At 37.2% G+C, this 26494-nt stretch overlaps 2 protein-coding genes across 2 annotated transcripts in view; one reads left to right on the top strand and one right to left on the bottom strand.

The window, feature by feature from the left end:
• Window positions 1-4407: 4407 nt before the first annotated feature.
• Window positions 4408-10868, bottom strand: gdap1 (ganglioside induced differentiation associated protein 1). Its single transcript, XM_059535096.1, has 6 exons — window positions 10473-10868; window positions 9855-10047; window positions 8331-8504; window positions 7273-7367; window positions 6951-7065; window positions 4408-5056 (listed from the first exon to the last, which is right to left on the bottom strand). Exons 1-6 carry the CDS (start codon window positions 10629-10631, stop codon window positions 4704-4706), a joined length of 1089 nt encoding a protein of 362 aa, XP_059391079.1. The 5' UTR covers window positions 10632-10868; the 3' UTR covers window positions 4408-4703.
• A 1429-nt stretch (window positions 10869-12297) lies between these two features.
• LOC132123795 (junctophilin-1-like) overlaps window positions 12298-26494 on the top strand; it is a 47370-nt gene continuing 33173 nt past the window's right edge. Inside the window, exons 1-2 of the mRNA XM_059534442.1 lie at window positions 12298-12989; window positions 15392-16154. Of these exons, the coding sequence (XP_059390425.1) occupies window positions 12611-12989; window positions 15392-16154 (1142 nt within the window). The 5' untranslated portion in view covers window positions 12298-12610. The remainder of the gene's footprint in view (window positions 12990-15391; window positions 16155-26494) is intronic.

Below are 26494 nucleotides of genomic sequence, written 5' to 3'. Positions count from 1 at the left end.
GTCTTGTCAGGCAGGATAAGCAAAATATTGAAAAAACTTTTAAGGTTGGTATGTGCTGCACACTGCTGACAAAGTAATTGATCCTACACAAAACGTATGTACAGTAGCCAACGTAATTATGCAGGAAATATGTTAAATCAGTTATTATAGTAAATATTACAAAACAATAAGCCTATGTTAGTATATTACACTATATTGTATTGAAATTCAAAGTTTACCATGCAGGGTTTTGGAAATAAGCTTCATGTCCTTACTGTCTGTAGTTAGTATTATTTCTCTAAATGCATCTCTTTGTGGTTATGAAGATATGAGCAAAAATGTCAAAGTACTTATTATAGCGCCATCTATTGTCCGATCGGGGTGTGCGTCTGCAACTGAGTAGAAGGGGAGATTTGGGACCATCCTGTCAAATTTGATGTTTTTAGTACCTATTGTACGGTTTTGCCTGGGCAGACACATTTAGAGCAGAAAAAGAATCAGAAAATCAGTACAAATAAATTAGGGTTTCAGCACCTTTAATGCTTGGACTCCTAATAAGCAGAGGAATTCCCAACATTAAACAAATAACCATTTACATGCTTAGGACATTTGCATTGTAAGAATGTACAGTGAGACTTAAGATTTAAAAATGTTGACATGTTAGTTGATGGTTTCTCCTTAAAAATTTACAATTTCCTTTAACTCAAAGTTATTCACCGTAGCCTTCTGGGTGGGACAGCGAGCAATGGACCAAAAGCGCAACTCTATGCATTGCACACCTTTGTGAGTGGGACACAGGGCACAGCCTATGTGGCAAAAACAACTTAATATTTTTTGGGAAAGAAAATCCAACCAGTTTGATAAGAAATACAAATGTGAAATTATTGTATTAACTAACTAAAGAAATTAATACATTTGGTTGTTTGTTTAAAAATACAATTAAGATAATAATATCTTATATCATAATAGCAGATACATTTTTTTATGGCAAAATTAATGCACAGATAAATTTTTTATTATAATTGATCAAAAAAAAAAAGAAAAAAAAATCTTTGGCAAATTGGTATTCATTTTGGATTGGGTTCCTAGTTCTGGTGCAGAACTCTGGGCGGGACAGACCACCTATTTGTCCATAGTGCAGTCTGTTATACAGAAATGAGATATTTCGTGAGGTGCCTTCATGTAAAAAAACGCCGCCTGCAAAGTCATTGCCTGATACGACAGCGAGGCAGCAAGTCACCTGTCTAAGTTTTCGGATGCAGGCAGCACTTGTGGAACTGACTCCCTTTTGCAGCCAGCCTCAAGCGTCCAGTCAATGAATTGCAGTTTTAATCACTTCCTTATTGGCCTCACGAGAGAGAGCGGGAGGTTGGCGCTCGCAAAAAATCCATGGTGATTGTGACGAGTGGGGCGGGGCCGGTGGAGTGATTGGGAAATGAGAGACAATTAACGTTTGAAAAAAACAAATTTTGCCTTTATATCAGATTGGTTCCTAGCCCTGGTGCAACACTCTAAATGGGACTGACAAGCTCTATTCCCATAATGCAGTCTTTCAAAGTCTGCATCCAAGAAACCTGTGACTTCCTGCACATTTAGGGCAAGGCTGTCCATTTAATGCACAGAAGCATGGAAGCTCTGGGGTGGGCTGTCTAGCAAAAGACTAAGAGCGCACTCTACACATTGTGCAAGTTGACCACATGAAAAATATGGACAAGGTTGCCAATTCACCCCAAGAAAACACTTGGTATTAGGATCAGTGGTGGACAGTAGCAAAATACTGTACCTAAGTGTAATTTTCAAGTATCTAAATTTTTTATCTGAGTATTTTAATTTCAAGAAACTTTTACTTTACCACATTGTATTGTACTTTTTACTCCACTACATTTCTTAAAATCATGATGTTCCTTGTTATTTTGAACTGAGGAAATTATCTTCCGCTCTGAGACACGATACCGATGTCCAATTCATAAACAAGACAGGCTGCGTTTCTCAAAAGCTCTGTAAGCTTGTCACGCTGTCTGGTCTGTTTCCCTGAGTCTCCACTAGTGGTCTCACTTCCCCATACGCACCTCACCGTAGGCACTACAATTCCCACAAAGCCTTGTCCCTTCATCACAGTAATTGCACTCCTGTTAATTGCACTCTGGTGTCTTCACTTGTTAGTCATTATCCTCCCTATATTAACCAGTCCTTTTCTGTTTGTCTGCATGGAGTCCTTTCTTTCCGTCACCGAGACCGGTGGTGGGTCGCAGGTGTAGCTCATCTCCAATCACTCCACCGGCCTCACTCCTCGTTCCCACGTCCCTCGGCCCCGCCCCACTCGTCACAGACTCCATCAATGTCGAGATCCAGCGGTGTAGGACTTCATACCCGTTCCCCAGCCAGTATGGTGGGACGAAGGGCACGCCAAGTCAAATTGACCACCCTCCGCCAAGAGGGGATTGAGGTGGGTGCTATGGCACAAATGTTCTGGACCCTAGCTGAGGGTATGGGATATAATGATGCGGCCCTAAAGGACACTTTCAACACCGGACTGGATGACCCAGTTCCTCGAAATGAAATGGAGCAGTTGGATGCTTATTTCTGGGAGTTTGTATTCTATTTACGACATCGGTCTCCATGGAATACCCCAGCCACACCTGTCTCAATACCAGAATTGAGCCTAACCAGAATTGCTCTCCTGTTAATTCGATTCCACTGTGGTGGTCTTCTGCACCGCCCGGGTGGGCTCCTGTCTCGACCGCATGGATGGGGTGGTCTTCTGCGCTGCCCGGGTGGGCTTCTGTCTTGACCGGACGGAGGTGGTGGTCTTCTGTCTCGACCGCACAGATGGGGTGGTCTTCTGCGCCGCCCTGGGGGGCTTCTGTCTCGACCGCAGGGCTCCAATTCCACCTTGCTCCTCTCTGGATTCCTGCCCTGTCGGTTCGGCCCTGGGACACTGAACGTTATGTCCTTCCTGGACTTGTGTTTTGTTGTTGTTTTGTTTTTTGCTCCTCTTCTCTCTGTTTCCATCTATGGACCTGGCCCTCCGTCCCTCCCCCTGATCCTCCGCCGGTCCACCTCCCTCCTGGGCTCCTTGTTTTTGTTTTTCTCTCTGTTCCCTCTATGGACCTGGCCCTCCGTCCCTCCCGCTGATCCTCCGCCAGTCCACCTCCATCCTGGGTTCCTTGTTTTTGTTTTTCTCTCTGTTTCCCTCTATGGACATGGCCCTCCGTCCCTCCCCCTGATCCTCCGCTGGTCCACCTCCCTCCTGGGCTCCTTGTTTTTTTGTTTTCTGCACTTCTTGTCTCTGTTTCCCCATTTTACCTGGCCCTCCGTCCCTCCCCCTGGTCCTCCGCCGCTCCACCTCCCTCCTGGTCTCTGTGTTCCTTGGTCTCTTCTTGGGTTCGGGTGGAGCATCTGGTAGCTGCTCTGTGGAGGAGGGGGTAATGTCACACTGTCTGGTCTGTTTCCCTGAGTCTCCACTAGTGGTCTCACTTCCCCATAGGCACCTCACCGTAGGCACTACAATTCCCACAAAGCCTTGTCCCTTCATCACAGTAATTGCACTCCTGTTAATTGCATGCAGGTGTCTTCACTTGTTAGTCATTATCCTCCCTATATTAACCAGTCCTTTTCTGTTTGTCTGCATGGAGTCCTTTTCTTTCCGTCACCCAGTTTCCTCGCCTTCCGGGTTCCTCGTCTTCCGAGTTCCTGTTCCCGTTCCTGTTCCTTCCCTGTTTGTTATTTGTTGGATGGATTTATGGTTTTGACCCCTGCTTGTTGATTTCTCTTTGGATTACCCATTAAAACCCATACTGCGATTGGATCTCTCAGCTCCTGTGTTTCCCTGGGTCTCCGATCGTAACAAAGCTAAGCTGATCCTTGAGACCATTAGTTGCAATGGGTCTATGATCTACTTGGGCTCACGGTGCTTTTGGGAAATCAACATCAGTCTAGGTTTTAGGTAAAAATGAAACATGACTTTAAATCAAATTTGGCGTGATGGCTTCATAGACACAAATCTTTTGACAGTCTGATAATCTCTACTCAGTTGTTTGTAAAATATTTTTTCCTTCCCATATTGCATGTGAACTGTGACTTATTAAAGTGAAATAACCTCAAGTAGGTTTTCCATTTACCCAAGAAGACCTGGCAAACTTCTTAACAAACCTGTCTGAGATTGATACCAGTTTTCTAAAAGATATGAAAACACACACACACAACTATGTAATTACTTGCATCACTGAGAAATATGCTTTATTATATTTAACTTTTATGTGGAGAAATAACTGATGCTTATACAGTAGTGTTGTATATCCTTTGACTTATTGAGTGTCTGAACTGATACATACTAATGTAGAACAGACAAATTCTCATCCTACATGAACATTGTTGTGTTCATGAACTTACGTTGGATTATACAAAATTGATTTAATGAAATCAGAGTTTTGTTTCTGTAATTGATTCTACTGCAATTGTGATCAAACATTAATACAGACATTTTAGCACAAGACAGACTGGTCATAAAGGACCTAGAGCATGAACTGAAGACATTTAGGTTGGTTTAATGACCTTATCAATGAAAAGATGCACTGTGTCGGTTTCTCAAACTGCTTTGCTTCTTATTATGGAAAAAAAGTGCTTCTTGTGCAACAATCATAAAACTGTTACAGTGTATATGAGCCAAATGTGATAATAAACATACCTTATGACCTTATGTTGAGACAGTCCTAACAGCTGTCTCAAGACACGAGAAGTCTCCTTTTAAAATAACTGAAAGCCAGGTAAGTGGCGCCCCCTATCAAGCCAATCAATAAAGAGGCACCAACAAAGGCTGGAGCCTTTTTCTTTGCCACCCTGAATGCTGTGGGCAGCACAGCAGATATTAGGATGTTATTGACATGTCCAAGCACTCTGCGGAAAGTCGGGCGGTTCAGGACACGCTCATAATACGTCTCCAGGTTGACCCGGGTCCCATTTCCCCAGTACCGACGGGACAAACCCAAGAACTTGAGGCGGTGAAGAGTGACAGCGAGAGAGACATCAGCAATGCTAAAGAAGTCGCCACAGAGCCAAGCCTGCTGACTGCCCTCTTCTGGAAAGATGAAAAGATTCCAAAATTTTATTTTGTATAAAACCAGTTATGTTCCAACATCTAACACATTTTACTTGAAAACACTTGAAAACACTTGTACAATGCACCATAAAAAATAAAATGTAGATAAATGTTAAAAATCCAAAGCTAGTTTTAAGGTTCTCTCAAATATTGTTTTATTAATTGAACTAAGTGACCTACTTTTTTTTTGGCAATTTCAATTTGTTCGTTCCTTAAATGCGATATGCCTCATTCAGCCAATACGTGCGTCAACACAACTAATGATTTCTTGCTCCGTAAATTTTCATTTAGTAACAATAAATTAATTTATTTTTTGATAGTGGTTAAGGACATCCAGGATATACTTTTAAATAGTTGAACATACTGTAAGCTTCAATGGTGACAATCAACAAATGTAAAAAGATGAACTCTTTACATATACACTACACTAGTTATTTAAGTTCTGTTGGTCTGTCATGGCTGTTTATGTAGTTTCTAGAAAGTTGTCTTAGTATTTAGGTTTTGTAAATTGTAAAATATGTAGTTGCTTTAAATTAGTGCTGTCAATCGATTAAAAACTTTAACTAGATTAATCACACATTTTTTCTGTGATTAATCGCAATTAATCGCAATAAAAAAAGAAATGTTTTTGTACGTTTTTAATATATTTTTTAATGTAATAATTTCACAGTTAATCAAATTAATGTAGAAACAACATAAAGACAGTATATTTTAAATACTTGTTTAAATGGCATCTTTTTATGAATGAAGGCCAGTATTACTGATATTAATACAGCTACTGATTTTTTTCTATTTTTTTACATTTATTATTAGGCTTCAAAAATATAAAAGTTTTTAATTTAAGTAAACTTAAAACAATGCTAACATAAACCCATAATAAATGTCATGTTTACTCCTGCCCTTCCTGTCTTAACAGTTAGGAAATATACAGAAATTTAATAAAGTTATCAAAGTTATATGCAGTCTGCACTGCATAAACTATAAATTAAATAGTTAATCCTTATTAAAGCTACAAAAGTTATTTAGTCAAGAGCAGCGAGTCATTTTCTCTGTTCCCTTTGTTCTTTAACTTTACTGACAGGAAGCTTTATTGGCTGCTGTCCCTTTAAGAGCAGACAGACACGCGGATCTCACCGTTTATATACTGTCTATGGATCTCGCCTCATTCTCTCACAACTCTTTTTGTTCATTTTAGACTTTATATAAATCATTTAAGATCGCTCCTATGAGGATAATCGACAAAACTGGCACTTTGGGATGTTTATTGTTAGTTCAAGCACTTAAGAGAACTGGATTCTGGAGCCCTGTCTATGCATTGTGTGTGTGTGTGTGTGTGTGTGTGTGTGTGTGTGTGTGTCACATAAGGGCATTCACAGACAGCGCATTCTCTTTTGTCTTGCCGCGCTTGAAATGTTTAAAAGCATTTAAATGAATAAGAGCGTGATCATATAATGTAAAGCTAGCCAACGGATGGCAGAAAATAAAAACAGATACGGATGCTGCGTTAATTGCCTTAAATATTTTGACACGTTAAACCAGACAAAAATTAATCGCATGCGTTAACGCGTTAACGTTGACAGCACTACTTTAAATATATATATTACACAGTATATACATATATATATATATATATATATATATACACACAATTTACTGTTTAACAAAAATTTGTGATGGTCCTCACTGCAGAACACAAGATCCAGGGGGCATGGATGGTTCCAGATCCAACTCCTCCCACCTTACATATACCTAAACCTACCCATCTTAACCCACCTGATCCCAACACCCACCCATCTCCACCCCTAGATGTGGATCCAACCACATCCTCTGGACCTTTGTTCAGCAGTAAGGGGCTACTGAAAAATTCTCCCACCTGGTGTCTCCTCAATCCTCCTCTGCAGCTCGGTCTCAACCTGATCTAGAACATTCTCCAGTTCATCCAGGAGTTTCTTCAGGTATTTCATGTTATAATGGTCAAACAATTTACTCTAGAGAGATTCAAACAAATAATGTTTTGTGACATTTAGCAATCACTTTCTTGGTATTGTAAACAAGCCTGTAATCTAAATGAAGTGCACATACCGGTATTCAGTGAGATCAACTGTGGCCTTAGGTAATGTGCTACAAAGAGCAGATGCCCAGAAGGGTAATAATACAAATAGCTGAAACTGAACACTGCATGAATGTTTACTTACTTTCAGACGCCTCTGTTTTGCAATATAAGCATCTTTAAGATCGGGATTCTCTGCTGCTAGTTTCTTAAGCTCAGATTCCGTGTTTAAAATCTGTGCTATAAGACAGAAATAAGACGCTGTTAAAGGAATAGTTCACCCAAAATTATTATTCTCATAATTTACTCACCCTCAGGCCAGGGGTGTCCAATTCTGCTCTAGGAGGGCCACTGTCCTGCAGAGTTTAGCCCTCCAAGACTGAGTTTAGACAACCCTGCCTTTAGGCCAAACAGGAAGAGTTTGTTTCTTCTTCAGAACAGCTGCATCACTTGCTCACCAATGGATCCTCTGCAGTGAATGGGTGCTGTCTAAACAGTTGATAAAAACATCACAATAATCCACAAGACTCCAATCCATCAATTAGCCTCCTATGTGGTGAAAAGCTGCATATTTTTATCCATAATTATATCCACAATACATCAAAACGTTTTTAATATGCGAATCCTCTATCCATTATATTGCTTTCTCCAATGAAAAAAGCTTTCCCTTTTGAATTGGGAGAGAAATATACAAAAATCAATCACAGTTTACAAGCATAAACAGTCCAAAACATTTGTAAACAAATATGTCTGTAGATTTTGTTCTGAGAGGACTAAAGGAGACTTTGGAAGTCACTGGAGGAAGTGATATTATGGATTATGGACTGGCATTTAGGCCAGAAGGAATATTTTAGAGTTAAAATGCCTGAATGATTTGTTTCTTGTAAACACGCCGCTTTTTTTACTTCACAAGATGTTAATTGATGGAATGGAGTCATGTGGATTACTTGTGGGTTTTTATCAGCTGTTTGGACTTTCATTCTGACGGCACCCACTCACTGCTATGGATCCATTGGTGAGCAAGTGATGTAATGCTAATTTGCTTCAAATCTGTTCTAATGAAAAAAAAAACATCTTAGATGGCTTCAGGGTGAGTACATTTTAAATTTTGTTTCGAGTTATTTAACGCTATTCCTTTAATTCATGGTATTCACAATAAATGTAAGGCTCATTTTAAGTTATTTTGCTCAGTCCCCTTCTTACTGCGAATGTGGGTGGTGGCGTAAGCTGGGATTTGGGAATCTACGGTGATCTCTGGGTGGAGGATGCAGCCATGAGTGTATGCATCCATCTGCAGTGAGTCCAGCAGTTCTCTGTAATGCTGAACTCGATGATAATACGTGCTTCCCTCTTCTGGAATCAGCTTTGGGGTATGCTCTGATTCAAAGAAGGGAACAAAGCACATATACAATATGCATTATAACCCAAAAATGTAGCTGCAATATACATGTGCTGCTCTCCAGGGCAAATATCTTATTTTGACTCACCCTTCTGTGCCTCTCAAGCTATCCAAATTTCTGCACAGACATGCATAACGTAAAATGGTAACAATGGTAACAAATGCAACAAAATGAAAAGAAGATAACAAATGCACTGAAGACAGCAAAAAAAAAAAAAAAAAAAACATAAGCCTGCAGTATCAAATAATTACAGCTATTAACACATTGGAAATCAGCTGAAATCTAATACAGACATCATGAAAATGGAGTGCTGTAAATGCATTTATTAAATGTGTATTCAGGTGCAGGAGTTAATTTGTTTAGTCATGCATTTATTGAACCGTCTGATGCATAATTGTTTAATATTTTTGATAGAAGCCTCTTATACCCTCAATGCTGCATTTATTAGACCAAAAATACAGAAAAAAACAATAATATCATGTTATTTAAGAGAACTGTTTCTTATTTTTATGTATTTAAAAATGGAATTTATTTATGTGACTGTAAAATTTGATTTTTAGCAGCCAATATGCCAGTCTTTTGTGTCACATGGTCCTCCAAAAATCATTCTCATATGCTGTTTTGCTGTGCAATAATATTAATTATTTTTGGCGCTCAGCTATTAATAATGGTTCTTATTATTATCAGTTTTTGCTGCTTCATATGTTTAAAACATGATACTGTGATTTTTTTTTTTCAAAGACTTTTTGATCCATTTGATGCATCCTTGCTGAATAAAAGTATTATTGCAGCAAATCAGCATATTAAAATGATTTCTAAAAGATCACGTGACATTGAAGACTGGAGTAATGACTGTTGAAAATTCTGACATCAGAGGAATAAATTAAATTTTATTTTACATTATAATAATATTTTATAATATTACTGTTTACTGTATTTTGATCAAATAAATACAGCCTTGGTGAGACATTTTCACTAACATTACAAAAATCTTAATTATTTCAAACTTTTGACTGGTAGTCTAGAGATACTTGGTAAGCCATGTTGAACTAACTAAATAAATAAACACAATGACATATACAGTTAAAGGGAAACTTTAAATATATTATTATTATTATTATTATTATTATTGTATGTGACATCACACCGTGAAAGATTAAAAGGATTTGAAAGAAATGTGGTGAATGCCATGCATTAGAGGGTTCATCAACATTATATGCCCTTCAGTACTCTTGTATCTATAGCATTTTACACTGCAGTTCATGCATCCTGTAGTGTAAATATACTGTTTTACACATGACATTAAACCCAAATCCTAAGTGTTTACCATCACAGAAGTTCTGCTCCAAATAGTCCATGATTTGTGTAGGGTCACAGATGACATTGTCATTGTGAACCAGCACAGGAACCTCTCCGGTGGGGTTCAGGCGCATAAACCAGGGCTCATTGTGTTCACTCAGAGGCAGACTCACATCATTCTCATCACACTGAAGACCTTTCTCAGCTATTGCCAGTCTCACCTATGACAGAAACACAACATTCCTTTGTTTGGGTGTTTCATTAGAACATTATACCAAAGAAAGACTGAGACAGCAGTTATTTTGCACTCGTACTCTCATATCGTTTAAGAAAACAACAGCAGGCCATGCTATGTTTTACAATTTTATTATACCGTTGTAATTAAGGCATCTGTGTTATGATTAGAGAAATTCAACACAGCCTGCACGCTTGCATAATTACGCATCATTAATAATGCATAATTTATGAATAATTAACATGCATGCTGTCAATCAGCAATTGTTTCATTGAGACTCCCATATGAAAAGGAATAATCAAAATATCGTATATGTAAATATCACAATCAAAACAAAAGATCAGATGCTGCATCCACCCTGATGCTCTTGGCCTGCCTACACCAGAAATGTTGAATTAAGGGATCTCTTACCTTCTGGGAGCTGAATGACTGAGTCCAGTGATACAAAATCAGTTTAGACTCTTTGTTTTTTGTTCTCTCGTCAACCTCACCGCTGTCCTGTGACAGTGCATCCTTCTTAATAAGGATTTCCTTCTCATCCTGAGATTCACCGATGTTTTCCTCCGCCATTTTATCAGTCAGTGGCTGACTGTCTCTCAAATCTAGTCGCCTTCGACGCCTTCAGTGTATGTTACGCGCGTGCAGCATTCTTGCGCATCAAACGCGCTTGCAGTGTTTATTGAAATGACGGACGCGTGCCCGTGGATATCACTGCGCCTTGAAACTGGTAGTTACACACGTATATGATTTCCACAAATGCTGTCTAGGTAGTCAGCGCACTAGGTTTTGATACACAGCCAGTGTGTTGTACAGCGCAGCCTCCAGTGGTGGTACCAAGGACACACATCCACATTGATAATCACGAAATGTAATATAAATACAAATTAAATATGTATGTTTAGATTTTTTTTTCTATTTCAATAAAGAAAAAAATCTAATTATTATTTTAATAATAGGCTGATATAAAAACAACTGTTTTTTTAATATTAGAAATCAGAAGCGCACTTATTAAATGAGCCAACAGATGTCTCTGTAGTCTTTCTTCTCTATCAAATTACATTACGCCGTTGATTACAAACTGGTGTAACAGGTTGAGATTTGTTTTTGTTTTTTTCTGTTGAAAATTTAGATTATTTAAAAATACCTTTTTTTGCCTAATTTCATAAATACTATAGTATTTTATTAACTATCGACATGTTAAATACACGTAGCCTAAATTATAATTTTATTTATATATTTATAATATTTCTATATTTTATTATGTTATGGTCTTAAAGCCCCCTGTTGTCCAAGAAAATATCCAAAGCTGTTAATATAACTACTCACAATTAGTTTTGTGATTAGAAACATTTATTTAATGGGACACATTAAAATTAGAACAACATTAAATTAACAAATACAATGTCATGTTGTACCTCATAGCAGTTTGTTGCGTTTTAATTAAACGTTAGATTGTTGTCATTTATTATAAAGAAATCTAAATTATCTTTTAGACCCCTTGGAAGAATGCTGAGGCCCCCAAGTGGCCCATGGAGTCTCTCTGTAGAAGAACATAGCCTGATGTCACTAGTTTTAAAATTGAATGGCAGGCAAATCGTCGGAGAGTTGGGAAATTTCAACAATCCATGCAATAACGTTACCTGTATCCTTTTATCACGTCTGCATCCTTTTCAACAACCTGCCAAAGCCTTCAATGCCACACGAACAAGAGGATTTAACACAGCCACATCATTAACAACATAGCTGCCAATAAATTAATAATAATAATAATAATTTTAAAAAAGTTTTCAGCAGTTTTTGTTTTTAGTTTGTTCTGAAAGGTTTGTGTAAAAATACAAACACGCATTTCTATCAAACAGCCATGTTTCCTTTTAATGGGTTTCCAGATCCTTCCAGAATGATCAAATATAAAAACAATGATAAAACAAATGTGAAATTGTTCTTTGACTAGTCCACCAAATTCCCAACTATCCTATATAAAATTAAGTTTAGATCTTTCCAAAACATGTTGAGCTGGATAAATCTTAGTATTTTGTAGGACACTTCTTTTAATTTGGTTATTAATACACAATTTGTTTAGCATTTTCCATGCTTAATTAAAAAAAAAAAAAAAAGACAACCAAAATCCTTCTGTAAAGGAAGAGAGAATTAGAGTAACCTGTGAACTTGCGCCCTCGGTGAGGGTAAAGAAGGCGGGGCTGTGGCGATGACGCGCGACGGTTGTCAGCGTCGTTCTGTGCCGCGCCGCGCCGCGGTCTGCTTGTGTCTGCTCTGCGCAGCGCAGCGCCTGCGAGCGGAGGGAGTCGGCGAAACGTAGCGGCGGTTCCAGCGGGTGCGACTTCGGTAATGATGCACTAAACCTGCCTGCTCATTCATACTCTCACAACCCAAGCAGAAATACCAAACAACAACATCTCCATTGCGATTAATTCTGCCCTGTTTAACCGTCGCGGCTGAACTCGGCTTAGAAAAGAAGGTTTAATGAAAGAGAAAGACAAGAAGAAGCGCACGGCAACGTTACGACTGTTTATATTTTCATCCCATTCTGAATGACGGGCGGACGGTTCGACTTCGACGATGGAGGCACTTTCTGTGGCGGATGGGAGGAAGGGAAAGCCCACGGACACGGCATCTGCACGGGACCCAAGGGTCAAGGCGAGTACGCCGGGTCCTGGTCGCACGGTTTTGAGATAGTCGGGGTGTACACCTGGCCCAGCGGGAATACGTACCAGGGCTACTGGTCGCAGGGCAAACGCCACGGGCTGGGTGTTGAGACCAAGGGAAAATGGGTTTATCGTGGGGAGTGGAGTCACGGGTTCAAGGGTCGCTATGGAGTTCGACAGAGCACCAATACACCTGCTAGATACGACGGGACGTGGAGCAATGGACTACAGGACGGCTATGGAGTCGAAACCTATGGGGATGGTGGTGAGTGCCACTGCAAATGTCATTTGTATGTTTAGGGATGAGAATCGTAAGCAGTTTGATTCCTGTTGTCGATTCCTTAAATTATTTTATTGTTTTTGAGGAAGAAATGTTTGAAATAAGAAATTATGTGATTTAGCCTATCAAATGATCATTATTACAGCCAGGTTTAACAAATCAGGAATAGGCTACATTTTATTCTGTGTTTACATATATTATAATTGCAAGCCTAAACATACCAAAATATGGTAACGTGTTTGGTATTTCATGAATCAATTCATACATACAGCAAAACTCATATATTTGACTACAACGCTTCATATGAACAACCAGTCAGTTACGACGCTGATTTAAGCCTTAAGTACAACAACACTGTAACAGCTGTTGCTTCGTTTCGATTCGGACATGACGAAAGTAATGATTTACGGTTCAGCGAGTCAGATTAAATTCAGTAACCGCTCCGACTGATTCACAATCGTTTTTGATTCACTAATAAGAGCCGACTCATTCGAGTCATTCCTTCGGGAGTCGGACACACTTTGAAAGGACTGAATGTTTTTGATACGCTAAAAAGAATCGGATCAAACGTGTCATTCGTCTGAAAATTTGTATGCTTATAAATACATCTCTGAGAACTTTCTGGACCTGTGACATAAACTAGTCGCATGGGTTTTAGTTTTTTTAAATTCCATTTAAAATAGCCTACTTTGATGGTATGATTGTGTACATAGCTACATGCCAAGCAGTATACACACAAATAATGACAAGAAAATTGAATTTACATTATTATAATGACAACAAAAATAGGATTAAAATAAAGTGATACGTATTGAATAAAATACAATAAAAATAAATCTCTCTTCTGCTCTGTATGTCTATATATATATATATATATATATATAGTATATATATATATATATATATATATACAGTACAGACCAAAAGTTTGGAAACATTACTATTTTTAATGTTTTTGAAAGAAGTTTCTTCTGCTCATCAAGGCTGCATTTATTTGATCAAAAATACAGTATAAATGTAATATTGTGATATATTATTACAATTTAAAATAATTGTTTTTACATTTATTATACTTTAAATCATCATTTATTTCTGTGATGCAAAGCTGAATTTTTATTCAGAAATTATTCTAATATGATGATTCATTATCAAAGTTGGAAACAGTTCTGTTTTTAATATTTTTTTAGAACATGTGATACTTTTTTAGGATACTTTGATGAATAGAAAGTTAAAAAAAGAAAGAAAAAAAAAAGCTATGTTTTTAAAATATAAATATTTTGTAATAACAATATACACAACTGGTCAGTAATTTGGGGTCAGTCATTTTTTTCTTTCTTTTTTTAAATAAAATCAATACTTTTATTCAGCAAGGATGTGTTAAATTGATAAAAAGTGATAGTAAAGAGAATATATTATTAGAATATATATTATTAGAATTTTTTTTTATTTTGAATAAATGCAGTTCTTTTTAACCTTTTATTTATCAAATATATTAGACAGCAGAACTGTTTCCAACACTCATAATAAATCAGAATATTAGAATGATTTCTAAATGATCATGTGATAGACTGGATGTTACATGTGTAATATATATATATATATATATATATATATATCAAAACATTGAGAACAAAAAATACTGTAATAGGAAATGTGTATAGGTAGTTTATGGATATGTTTATTATATATTCTTTAAAAAATAACCCGATCATGAGAGTAATTCACCTCAAGAACTGTACACACACCAGTCTCACTGCATGTTTTTGGTTCACTAATAAGAACAAGCTCATGAGAATCACTTGTTCGGGAATCAGACTGCACTGAACAATGTATGTGTAAAGTTCTTCCCACTGAATACTAGGATTCAATTCCATAAGAATTCAATTTTGAGAATCTTTAACCTAATAGAATGTCATAAAAAAAGGCCACAGGTCATTGCCATTGGGTGTAAATAAATCCCAATCTTTTCAAAGTACACTGAAGAATTGCTGGTGGCATGAGAATGAATATTTGTATTTGTATTTTTTTTGTACATAAATAAACAATATATAATAATTTACACATGATATAATTTGTCCAAGGTTGTTAATTAAACGTTTACCACAGTTTAATCTATGCCTTATGGCATTGCAATGTGACATCCAACATTTACCTTATATTTTACATTTTGGAGCCTACATTAGTTTCCAAATTAGTTTCAGGGTCTGTGTCATTTGTGTCAGTGATTTTAGATTAGGCTGATTCTGATGAACACTGTGAACCTAAAACACATTTGTCATGCATCACTGAAGGGGCGAGAGAATTTAATTATCCTATGTTCATCAGTTTCTCACCGCTGTTTGCTTACTTGATTTACATGAGTTTAATGTTCCTTTCTGTTTCTTAAGGCACGTATCAAGGCCAGTGGATGGGGGGCATGAGGCATGGCTATGGTGTGCGTCAGAGCGTGCCTTATGGAATGGCCACCATCATCCGTTCTCCGCTTCGCACCTCCCTGGCCTCCCTAAGAAGTGTGCAAAGCAATGGCGCTGTTCTGCAGGATGCGGTACCCGATACACCAGTTGGAAGCCGTGGTGGTTTCGTGCTGAATTTTCACAGCGACACCGAAGTCGTCACCGGGAAGAAGAAGGGCCTGTTCCGCCGCGGGTCCCTCTTCGGCAGTCTCCGCCAGCTACGTAAATCTGACTCCAAAACGTCCATCTCTAGCAAACGGAGCACGGCGCGTAGCGACGCCACCATGAGTCGCATCAGCTCCAGCGACGCCAACTCCACCATCAGCTATGGAGACGGAGAGGTGCCTGATGAGTACACCCCCATGGAGGACCATGTGGACGCCACCACCACAGAGTCCTATATGGGCGAGTGGAAGAATGACAAACGCAATGGGTTTGGAGTCAGTGAGCGATCCAATGGGCTGAAGTACGAAGGGGAATGGATGAACAACAAGAGGCATGGATACGGATGCACAATATTCCCAGATGGAACCAAAGAGGAGGGGAAGTATAAAAATAATGTGTTGGTGCGTGGGATAAGGAAGCAGCTTATTCCTCTTAAAAACCATAAAACGAAAGAAAAAGTGGACAGGGCTGTGGAGGGGGCTCGGAGGGCGTCAGCTATCGCCAGGACTAAAGTGGAAATAGCAGTGTCAAGGTAGGGCACCTTCTTTGCTGTAAATTCTTTTGGAAAGCCAAAAAATAATCACTTGATTGAACTCATTTGATTTTCTTCTTCAGTGGAACATAAAAACATAAAAAACATACCAAGTCTTCTGAAGCCAAATTTCAAATCTTCCCCTGTAAATGCAGTGTTTGCCTAAAACTAAAATTATACAAAAAATGTTTGTTGATTAAATAAAACTTGTACAGTATGTACCGTATTATACTCACAAATATTCAGTAAAAAAAAACTTGCCTTTGCGGCTGACTAAAATAAAATAAAAATAAATAAAAGCTAATTAAATAATGAAGAAAAAAATCACTTAAGCACATAACTGACTAAAACTTAAACTAAAAAACAAAAATAAAAGCTATTTCGAAATATTATTAAATACTCATCATATTAAATTAACACTGCTCCACTGTAGCTTTTATATCTCAGTTGCTCTTCCATATTGATATAAATATATAAATACATTCAATACAGAAAGATTTTTGGTCACATTTTGGTCTGCTATCATTTGGTTTTAAAAGATTTTGTTTGTACTTAATGCAGTCATGACTGCTTTCATGATACTTTAATAGTGTGGAGTCTAACAGCATGGATCATATGGCCAGTTCATTCTTCTCCTTTTGTAATCCATGTAAAAAAAAAAGTCAAATGTGTGTTGGAACGAAATGAAGGTGAGTAAATGATGACAGACATAACAAGAATATATGACTCACAACTGTAGAATCATCACAATTTAGTAATATCAGTCATGAGAGGTTGACTTGAAACTGCTGTGATCAAGTGCACCAGCCACATCAAGGCTTCTGTAACATTCCAGAGATTGTTACTGCTTGTACTGTTAAGCTGTGATGTCTGCATGATTCAGTATGGCGTATGGGGCATTTATTTAGATGTCATTTATTAACCATATGTCATATTTTAAGTTGTCTTCCTCAAATAGAGTTCCAAAAGGTTGTGCAAGCAACCTTTTTGAGGATTGGTGTCTATTATTTGGCCATAGCTCAGCTGCACAAGGAGCAGTCATGGGGTCATGCATCTCATGTACTGTACACTATTTTGATGTTTGTTCCCTTGCCAAGAGCCATACTTGACAGACACTTTAATGGATGTGTTCTGTAAACCATTTATTCAAGGCACACAAATTCATAACATCCTTAACAGGTCTTGGGAAACTCATATGCTCATGTTCCTTCCGTTGACCAACCAAACAGATACTTTGCCAAACGTCTTAAATCTTCTTCAGTCTTCAATAGACCAAATTATGTGTGAATATAAACACACACACACGCTGTATGAATATAATCAGTGGACTGGAGATGTTACTTGCAGAAACTTTCAATTAGTGAGTCAATGAAGGATTTTAATATAGTGAAAGCTGGCTGTCCTTATGTGTTCCCACTCTAATGTTGAACCCACTGGATAAGCAAGACCAAGTTCACTTATTATTGGGCTTGCAACTTCTTAATGGGCTTTAATTAGAATTTTGGAAAACATATTTTTCAATTACATAGTAGAATTAAAAGTCAAAATAGCTTTTGCTTAGAAGCAACACTGAATATGATGTGAAGACTTTTCATACAGTTGATTGTATCTTGAATGTTAGTGTATTTTGTCAATGCACTGGCAGATTTTTCTTCAACTTGTTTTTAACTGGTTTATGTTTTTAAAAAGGGGGGTAAATCTTGCAGTGTAGCAAGCCAAAATAGTATGGGGTTTTGCTTAAGTAAATTAAATGTTTGTGATATTCTAAATATTTGAAAAATACTGCAGTATTGCAGAGTATGTCCAGCTCAGGTGATCAGATACAGTGAAATGAATGAGTTTTCATGTATAATAGATAAAAAAAAAAAAAAAAAAAAACTTTTATTGAACAAGGACACCTAAATTGATCAAAAGTGAATATAATTCTATTTCAAATAAATGCTGAAATATTCTAAAACAAATAAATCCTGATTAAAACCCTATTTTCGACGTTGGTAATAATAAGAAATGTTTCTTGATCACCAAATCAGCATATTAGAATGATTTCTGAAGGATCATGTGACACTGAAGACCAGAGTAATGATGCTGAAAATTCAGCTTTGCATCACAGGAATAAATTACGTTTTAATATATTTAAATAGAAAATGTGTATTTTAAATTGTAATAATATATCATTTCACAATATTACAATTTTTACTAGCCTATTTCAAATAAATGAAACCTTTGTGAGCAATGCATAAGATACTTCTTTTCCAATAACATTAAAAATCTTACAGACCACAAATTTTTGAATGGTTCTGCAAATAATTTCTACATTTTCAGTCCGAATGGAAGACAACATAGAAACTAGGTGATCAGTATAAAGTAACAGAGCATGGATTCTTAGTTCCTGTGTCTCTCAAACTTGGGACTGAACCTGTTTGTGACCTTTAACCCTACCAGGCCCCGGTTGATATATTATTTTATGGCCACCAATAGAAGTGAATGATTGTTGGTATGTGTATATGTGCACGTCTGCCTCATATGTCTGATGACCCTGATGTTCTGACCTCATGTTAGTGATCAGCCAATCAATAAATAAATAACATGACGCAGAATATAGGCTGCACTTTTCTGCTAGTGTTCAAAGGGGTCATACAGGTTATACAGTTGGTTTGAGTGACTCTTTCAGGCTATTTACAGTTTCTTTATTTATTTTAACATGGAGTAAGCCACATACCACATGCTGGGCACCATTAGCCGAGTATCTGGCATTTGTCCCTCTCAGGAGTGGTCTGTCTTCTGTGGTTACCTCTCCCTCAGCGAGCAGTGGGTCATGGTTACAAGACTTACACTCCAGGGTCATTACCAGTGCTATGAAATTAAAGTAAAGCCATTCTTACTATGCATTACTTGCATTTCGTTACAGCTGAGTAAGAGTATTAGATGGCTAGCAGTGCATTAAAAGATTGATATAGTAATACTCCTCACTATCTTCACTCCACCCTAGAGTATATTCCCTTCAAAGGGCCGTAAATATAATCCCACAGGTCGGGGGCAGGGGCAGGACTTTTGCTGCGGTCAACAGAATCTGCTGTTTTAGGAGGTAGTGTGAAAGGTTAACTAGGGTACTTGGCCTCACTGTGAAAGGAAACATGACAGATTCAGTGTCAGGACAACTACAGAATATAACAAGTTCACTTCAGGTGTTAGCAAAGAAAATCAATGACAAGAGTGAGCTTTAACTTAGTTTAGACCTACTATTCGATCTACAAATTTATCAGAGGCTAATGGTAATGCTAGCAGATTGTATTGCTGTAATGCCCAGGTCATATTTATTTCATTAGCTTCATATTCATATTATATTTATTTCATATTACATATAATAAGGTAGTTCAACATGTGACACATTATGAATAAATACTTTAACATTTTCATTTAGGAGAATTAGGGCAGAAATTCTTGAAAATGAAGTTGTTTTGTTTGTTTTTTTAATCATAAAGATGCTAAAAACTGTTTCATTTTCTTTAAGAAGAATAAAAACATTTAGTGTTTTGCTTTCGGTTTTGACATAAAATATGACCCTAGCAATGATTTGAAAAATGTGAGGGCGCATTAATATTTATTAACTCTCAAAAACGTTGGGTGGCACGAACATAGTAATTCATATAAGTTTCTTAATGTGGCAGAATTATGTACAAGCCCTTGCTTCCTGATTTATAATGACAGCTTTGCCTCTGGTTATGCTAGTGATTTTGAATGAGAGAATGAGCGAGGTAAAAAAAAAAAAAAAATCGGTTTTCCTCCCACATTTTCTCACCCTCTTCACCCTCGGCTCCATTTGATATTAGTCATTAACCATAAAAAGGAGGGAGTAGAGGAGCGTTTAATTGTTCAGTCAACCTACAGCACTGTGCTCTCTCTCTTCCTCTCTGTCTCTCTCTCTCTCTCTCTCTCTCTCTCCTCTTATGCTCACTGGTGTGTCAGCAGCAGAGAACTCAAGCTGACTAAATAAGGCAAGGATGGAGTCAACTTATCAGCTCTGGACAGAAATACATAAGCCAGTAGCAGTTGATACAGTAGACCATCACTGCCTGGATGTCATCTGCCCTATGTGCCAATAGACTTCACAAATGTTTATCGTCAGATGCAACAATGACTTCATCCACATTTGTCTGTTACCCACATGCAAGCACACAGATATAAACACAGTGACACACACACTTCGATCCAGTTATTTAGCAAAGAAAAACAAAAAATGATATGAAATGAATGAAAAAATGATAATTAAATAGAAAGATAATAGGTTCGGCTGATATTTCTTACTATTATTCATGCTGCCCTCAACTAAAGATTTTTCTGGTCAACTAGTAGTTGTCCATTTTAAGCAATAGTCAATTATTAGTTGCACTTTTATTACTAAATCATATAAATCATAATAATGAGCCTTTAATTGCCTACATAGGCTAATAAGCGCTCAAGCACACTCAAAAAAGGCTGACCACAGCGCACCGGCAAATATTATATGAATGTGTTAGGGAAAAACAGAAAGTACACTGTATTAAAGTTTTAATTATTTATTGATACACTAGTGCTTTCTGTTTTCGGTTTAAGAGATGGAGTCTGCCACACTGACTCGTCATCTCCACAGTATGCGCCTGTATGCATGTTTCATAAGGACTACATAATCTGAGAATATTTGTTTTCTGTTTGAATTTGTTAATTTAAAAGTTTAGATCCTGTAGATCTCCATAAATATATTTTTCATGTCTGTAATAAGGGAAGGAGTTTAGAAGTGACGCGCTCAAGTTCACAGCGTCTGAGACGGTAGAAAGCACATCCTATTTGCTTCAATTATTTTACAAAAGCACAACATTTTGTTGTTATTCTGAGTACACACGAATAAACATAGAATCTTTACAGATACAAAAGATGCATTACTCTTATCTGTATGACAAAAAATGACTTTAAGAGCAAATGATCGCACCGTAGCCTCCATCTGTCCTGCAGTAGCCCAACATGCTGTTCAGCTTCCACCCTCCGCACAGACACTGAGAACAGCGCACTTTTTTCTAGGCTAACATTAGATTGAGCTGCCATGTAAAGTTGCTACTACCTACATATTTCAGATGATTAGCCCTATTTGAGGTCTGTCAATTTTAGGTGAGCGTATGTCCTGCCCGATGGTACTATATTACCACACAGGTGCCATCCTTAGGAGGGTACAACTGGCGCGCCCGCAACAGGCCCCGCGCTGATTTCTAGTTCTGCTTCTTTTGGAAGGCCAAATAAAGTAGTTTAGCTTTCGCAACGAAACACACAGCATCTCTACGACACAATACTACAGCGAGAATTAAAGTTACGCATTCTTTCTTTGTGCATACATTTGGGTGGGTTTGTGCAACTCTTCCCACAAAGTGACTAGATATGTGGGGGCAGGTTTGAATGGGGCATTTTAGAAAGGCGCTGAGTGTTCACTTTTATAAAGAATATCTCTTTGGGTTTTAGACTTTAATCTTTGCAACTTCATGGATCTTATGTTGGCACGAACAGCTATTAACACTCCAAAGACAAAGGAAAACATGAAATCACATCATATGACCAATTTAATACTTGAAAACAAGTATTAAAGTATTAAGCAGCTTCCATCTACAACAGTGAGCACAAGCTACATTAAAGTGATTATTATGTTTTGAATATGGATATTTTTCTTACAAAAATGCATCGATTCGCTTTGTTCACCCCCCAGAGCTGTGTGAGACAATTTTCTTTTTTTTTTATGGAGGGGTGCTTTTTATTTAACTTCTTTTGGACTGATACACCTTCTAAGTGGCATTAAACAGCTTGAAAGATTAAAGACAATTTTTAATATAACTCAGATTGGATTCGTCTGAAAGAAGAAAGTAATATACACCTAGGATTAGAGCTGTAATCAGGCCTTAAAAGTTAGGCCCGACAGGACCCAAGCCCGACAGGTTTCGGCGCGAGCCCGACAAGTACATTTTGATTGACAGCTTTTTAAAGCCCGAACCCGTTTACAGCCTGACATTATTTAAATGTGCGCACGCACACAACTCTTTTGACTTTTGTCAATAATGAGTCATTTATACATGTTTTAACATAATTTATTCATAACTAACGTAGACTAGACCACTTGGAAGTTGGAATAAAGAAATAAAATAAGTCCTCTGTGACATCGTAACATCTCAGCATTCTAGACTTAGGCTCATTTAGCCTATAAATAGACCAATGCACCAATAAAAACGAGTCATTTTTAACAAATTAAATTAAGATAAATTTTAAATTAAGATGGGTATTTGGCAATAACGAAATTAAGATAAAGGCTCCGCCGGATTTGCTTCGCACTAGCAGATAATATTTAATAAAAGAATAATGCCAACATTATCGTAAATACTCTGTCCACATTATGCATTTAAGACTCAATTAATATTTAGTTATCATTTGAAAAACCATTACTCACAGAGATTAGGCTAAGATGACATGTTTTGTGGAGAAAAATGATGGAATCCACTGTAGATGACTTCAGCGCGTTCCTGCACTCACTGATGGTGCGTCATTATTCACTCAATATTCTCATTATAAACATGGTCAAAACTTTTCCACACCTCAGACTTTGCTTTAGTTGCTGGTTCAACCAAAACGTAATCGCCAGAGGAAAGCCTCCGTTACACCTACTCAGCATTCATTTTCACATCTTTCTCGCGCTAATCGAAACACATCACATGATCGCTCGTTTACCTCGCAAACCAGAGCGCAAGCCCAAGCCCGACCCGAGCCCGCGTAAGATGATATAAATTAAGCCCGAACCCGACCGAAGATCTTCTTCGGGCAAAGATCTTCAGCTCTACCTAGGATGACTTCAGGGTGAGGAATTTATGGGCTATATTCATTTTTGGCTGAAATAACCCTTTAATATCAGTTATCACATACATGACTGTTCAAATGTTTATGGATGGTAAGATTTTCTTGTGTTTTTAAAAGATATCTCTCATGCTCACCTATTTTATATAATTTTGTAAAATATCTGCTTTTTGCTTTAATATATTTTAAAATGTATTTTTTTTTTCAATTAATACAAAGCTAAATTTTCAGCATTATTACTCCAGTCTTCAGTGTCACGAGATTCTTCAGAAATCATCCTGATATTCTGATTTGCTGAACAATATACATTTCTTCTTATCATCAATTTGGAAACAAATTGTATTTTTTGTGGAAACCATGATACATTATTTTCAGGATTCTTTGAGGAATAAAAGGTTAAAAAAACAGCATTTTTATGAAATAGAAACCTTTTGTTACATTATAAAAATATTTTCTGTGACCTTTAATCAAGTTAATGTTTCCTAATCAAAAATATTTATTGAAAAAGTCATAAGGATCCCAAGATATTGAACTGTAGTGTACTTAACAAAAATAATCTAGATTTGTATTATAAATAAATAAATATTAAATATATATATTATACATAATATATATATTATGTATTGGACGCCGATATTTATTGGCCAATTTTTCCTCAACTCACAACCATCGGTATATCGGCTATACATATATATATATATATATATATATATATATATATATATATATATATATATATATATATATATATAGCGTCCAGCAAACCACTAGCTTGCTTCAAGCAGTTCCTTATTTACTACTTCTTGCACGTTTTATGGTGGATTGTGTTACTTATTTATGGAACATAATTACTGTTTACTGTCTGTCGCTGGTTCTGTCGACAAGGACAGCTCCCGTAAACGTAAGCGTACAGGCCAACCAAAAGAAACCAAGAAGAGTTTGGGACAAGAGGAGAGAAAGAGCGAGGATTAATATCGGTGTTGCATTTTCTAGTTGGAGAGAGCTTTGCGACAAACTTCAACTAGAAAGAGATGCCGATCTCACTTGTGTTTTACTCGACAGGTGAGTTGTTTGATTCATATCTTTACAGAAAACGTATGCTATTATAACGATCAACAAGATAATTATTATGGGGCATACATGCCAAACGCAGGCCATCGCGTCACTAGACCAGCGCGAGGATGCGTCTGATCCATAGTCTGATCGTGTCTTTGCATTGAATTTGTTTGTAATCTACTTGCGCAAATTGTTGAACTCGCGTTTGAAAATTATGACATCAAACACAACATTTATAAAACTTTACCTCATCCATTAAATCCATGATTTATCTTTCCGTCTGATCCTTCAGCAGTTGGGTAGAAGACAACAAATCCCATCATTCCACGCTCCTTCTTAGCGTCATCAAACCACGCGATTGTTATTTTTTTGGTAGTCCCCCCTCTCGTGGCAGGTCCTACAACCTGTACCTTTAAGTGTAGCGGACCTCATCTGAATGATGACCAAAACTTTACTGATGTTTTATTAAGTTTATTGCGTCATTTTTCACTCCAAAAAACACTTCACTTAACAAAACACAGCATGTGAAGTTCACATTAAACTCTCTCTCTCGATTGCATTATCATCAACATTTAGTGAATTACACAAAACACTTATTACTAACTAGTAAACAACAGTAAACAAATCTCATGCCTTTTGGGGGGGTGCTTAATTAACTGACAGACTTTAAATCTGAAGAACTGCATGCTTTCATTATCCATATACTGTAGCTCTGGGGACTAAAAGCCCTGTCAAAATAAGTGTCCCACCTTAGAAAAGGACATCTCATACATATTTATACTTAAACTATTCAAAAATAAAATAATAATCAAATGTATACAAAAAAAATTAAAGGATTACCGTATTTTCCGGACTATAAGTCACACTTATTTTCATAGTTTGGCTGGTCCTGCGACTTATAGTCAGGTGTGACTTATTTATCTAAATTAATTTGACATGAACCGAGAGAAATGAACCAAGAGAAAACATTACTTTCTCCAGCCGCGAGAGGGTGCTCTATGCTGCTCAGTGCTCCTGTAGTCTACACTGAAGACTAGGGCTGCAACTAACGATTATTTTGATAATCGATTAATCTGTCGATTATTTTTACGATTAATCGGTTTATGTACTTATATTTTAGTTTTTTCCATTTTTTCCCCAAGTAAATTATTAATAAATGGTCTTTATCCTTCAGCATAGATTTTTAAGAGATTTTAACCATTTTGCACTGTCATATCCTAATCAAAAATATACCTGGAGTTGTTTTATTGTGTTAGTAATCCTTTGTCGAACTCTTCTGCAATCAGAACACTGACCCATACTCTAGCAAATTTCACAAGGAGATTTAAAATAATGTTTTCACCATGGCAGTCCTTAGAGCTCCTAAAGTAGTTTAACATCCCGAACGAAGCTTATTAAGGAATCTTTCAGAACATATTTTCACGAAGAATAAGGATAAAACAGAATAAAATTGCAGTGCATTGTATTTTATTATTTACTGGGAAACAGCTTTATAGCTTATGCTGTGAAATTGTAAACAATCCTTCGAATAAAGTGCCAGTGGCATGAAACCTGAATGGAACTCACAATTTAAAGTAAAATCCATCAGAAGGTTGTCCAGAAAAAAAAATTGGACAGTCACACACAAAAAACCTGCTGTGTGAAAAAGAGCAGTGAATACTTAGAAAAAAAGTGCATTTCAAATATCTTTAAACATTTACCTCTCTCATTCAGTCATAATTAGGCTGCACGACTGAATTTTGAACTGGTAAACGACAAACTGATCACAGAACATGTTTGTAAAGCTTTAAATATTAACTGTTAAAAAGCAATGTTATCAGCTTTTACGACTAAACATTTGCAAACAACATTGTACTGGAGAATCTGCACAAATAAAAGTCTTAGGGGCCGTTCACATATCGTGCCTAAAAATGCGTGGAAAACGCTAGGCGCACCGCTTTCTCCTTCTTTCCAAAGCGCCCCTGAGGCGTCTGCCTTTGATAAGCAACCATGACGTGCTCTCTCCTTGAAGACGCGGAAATTTCAGCAAAGGATAAATGGATTTGCAGCTCAAAAATCGCTTGCAGTAGCTCTGCTACTAAATTTATTTCAAAATGGAAATCCATATACAACTATGATCAGCTGTTCCTTTCATCTTGACTGAGCTTTTAACGTTGTTACGGGAAAGGATGAAGCTGATTGGTTAGTTCTTGTCACATGACCCGCGATGCGCTTGCAGCAGACATGGGGACTTGTGACTTGGTGACTTGGACTCGAGTCGACTCGAGTCGCTATTTTTAGGACTTGTGACTTGACTTGACAAAAAATAAAATACTTGAGACTTGACTCGGACTTGGAAGTTAAAGACTCGGGACTTGACTTGACTTGAGACAGGATGACTTGAATGACTTGAGTGTTAATCACATCATGTTTTCAGTTTGAAT

The sequence above is a fragment of the Carassius carassius genome, chromosome 42 (genome assembly GCF_963082965.1).
Source record: "Carassius carassius chromosome 42, fCarCar2.1, whole genome shotgun sequence".
NCBI classification, from domain to species: Eukaryota; Metazoa; Chordata; class Actinopteri; order Cypriniformes; family Cyprinidae; genus Carassius; species Carassius carassius.
The sequence above is the reverse complement of the archived record's forward strand: the minus strand, read 5'-3'. Positions and strand labels throughout refer to the sequence as shown.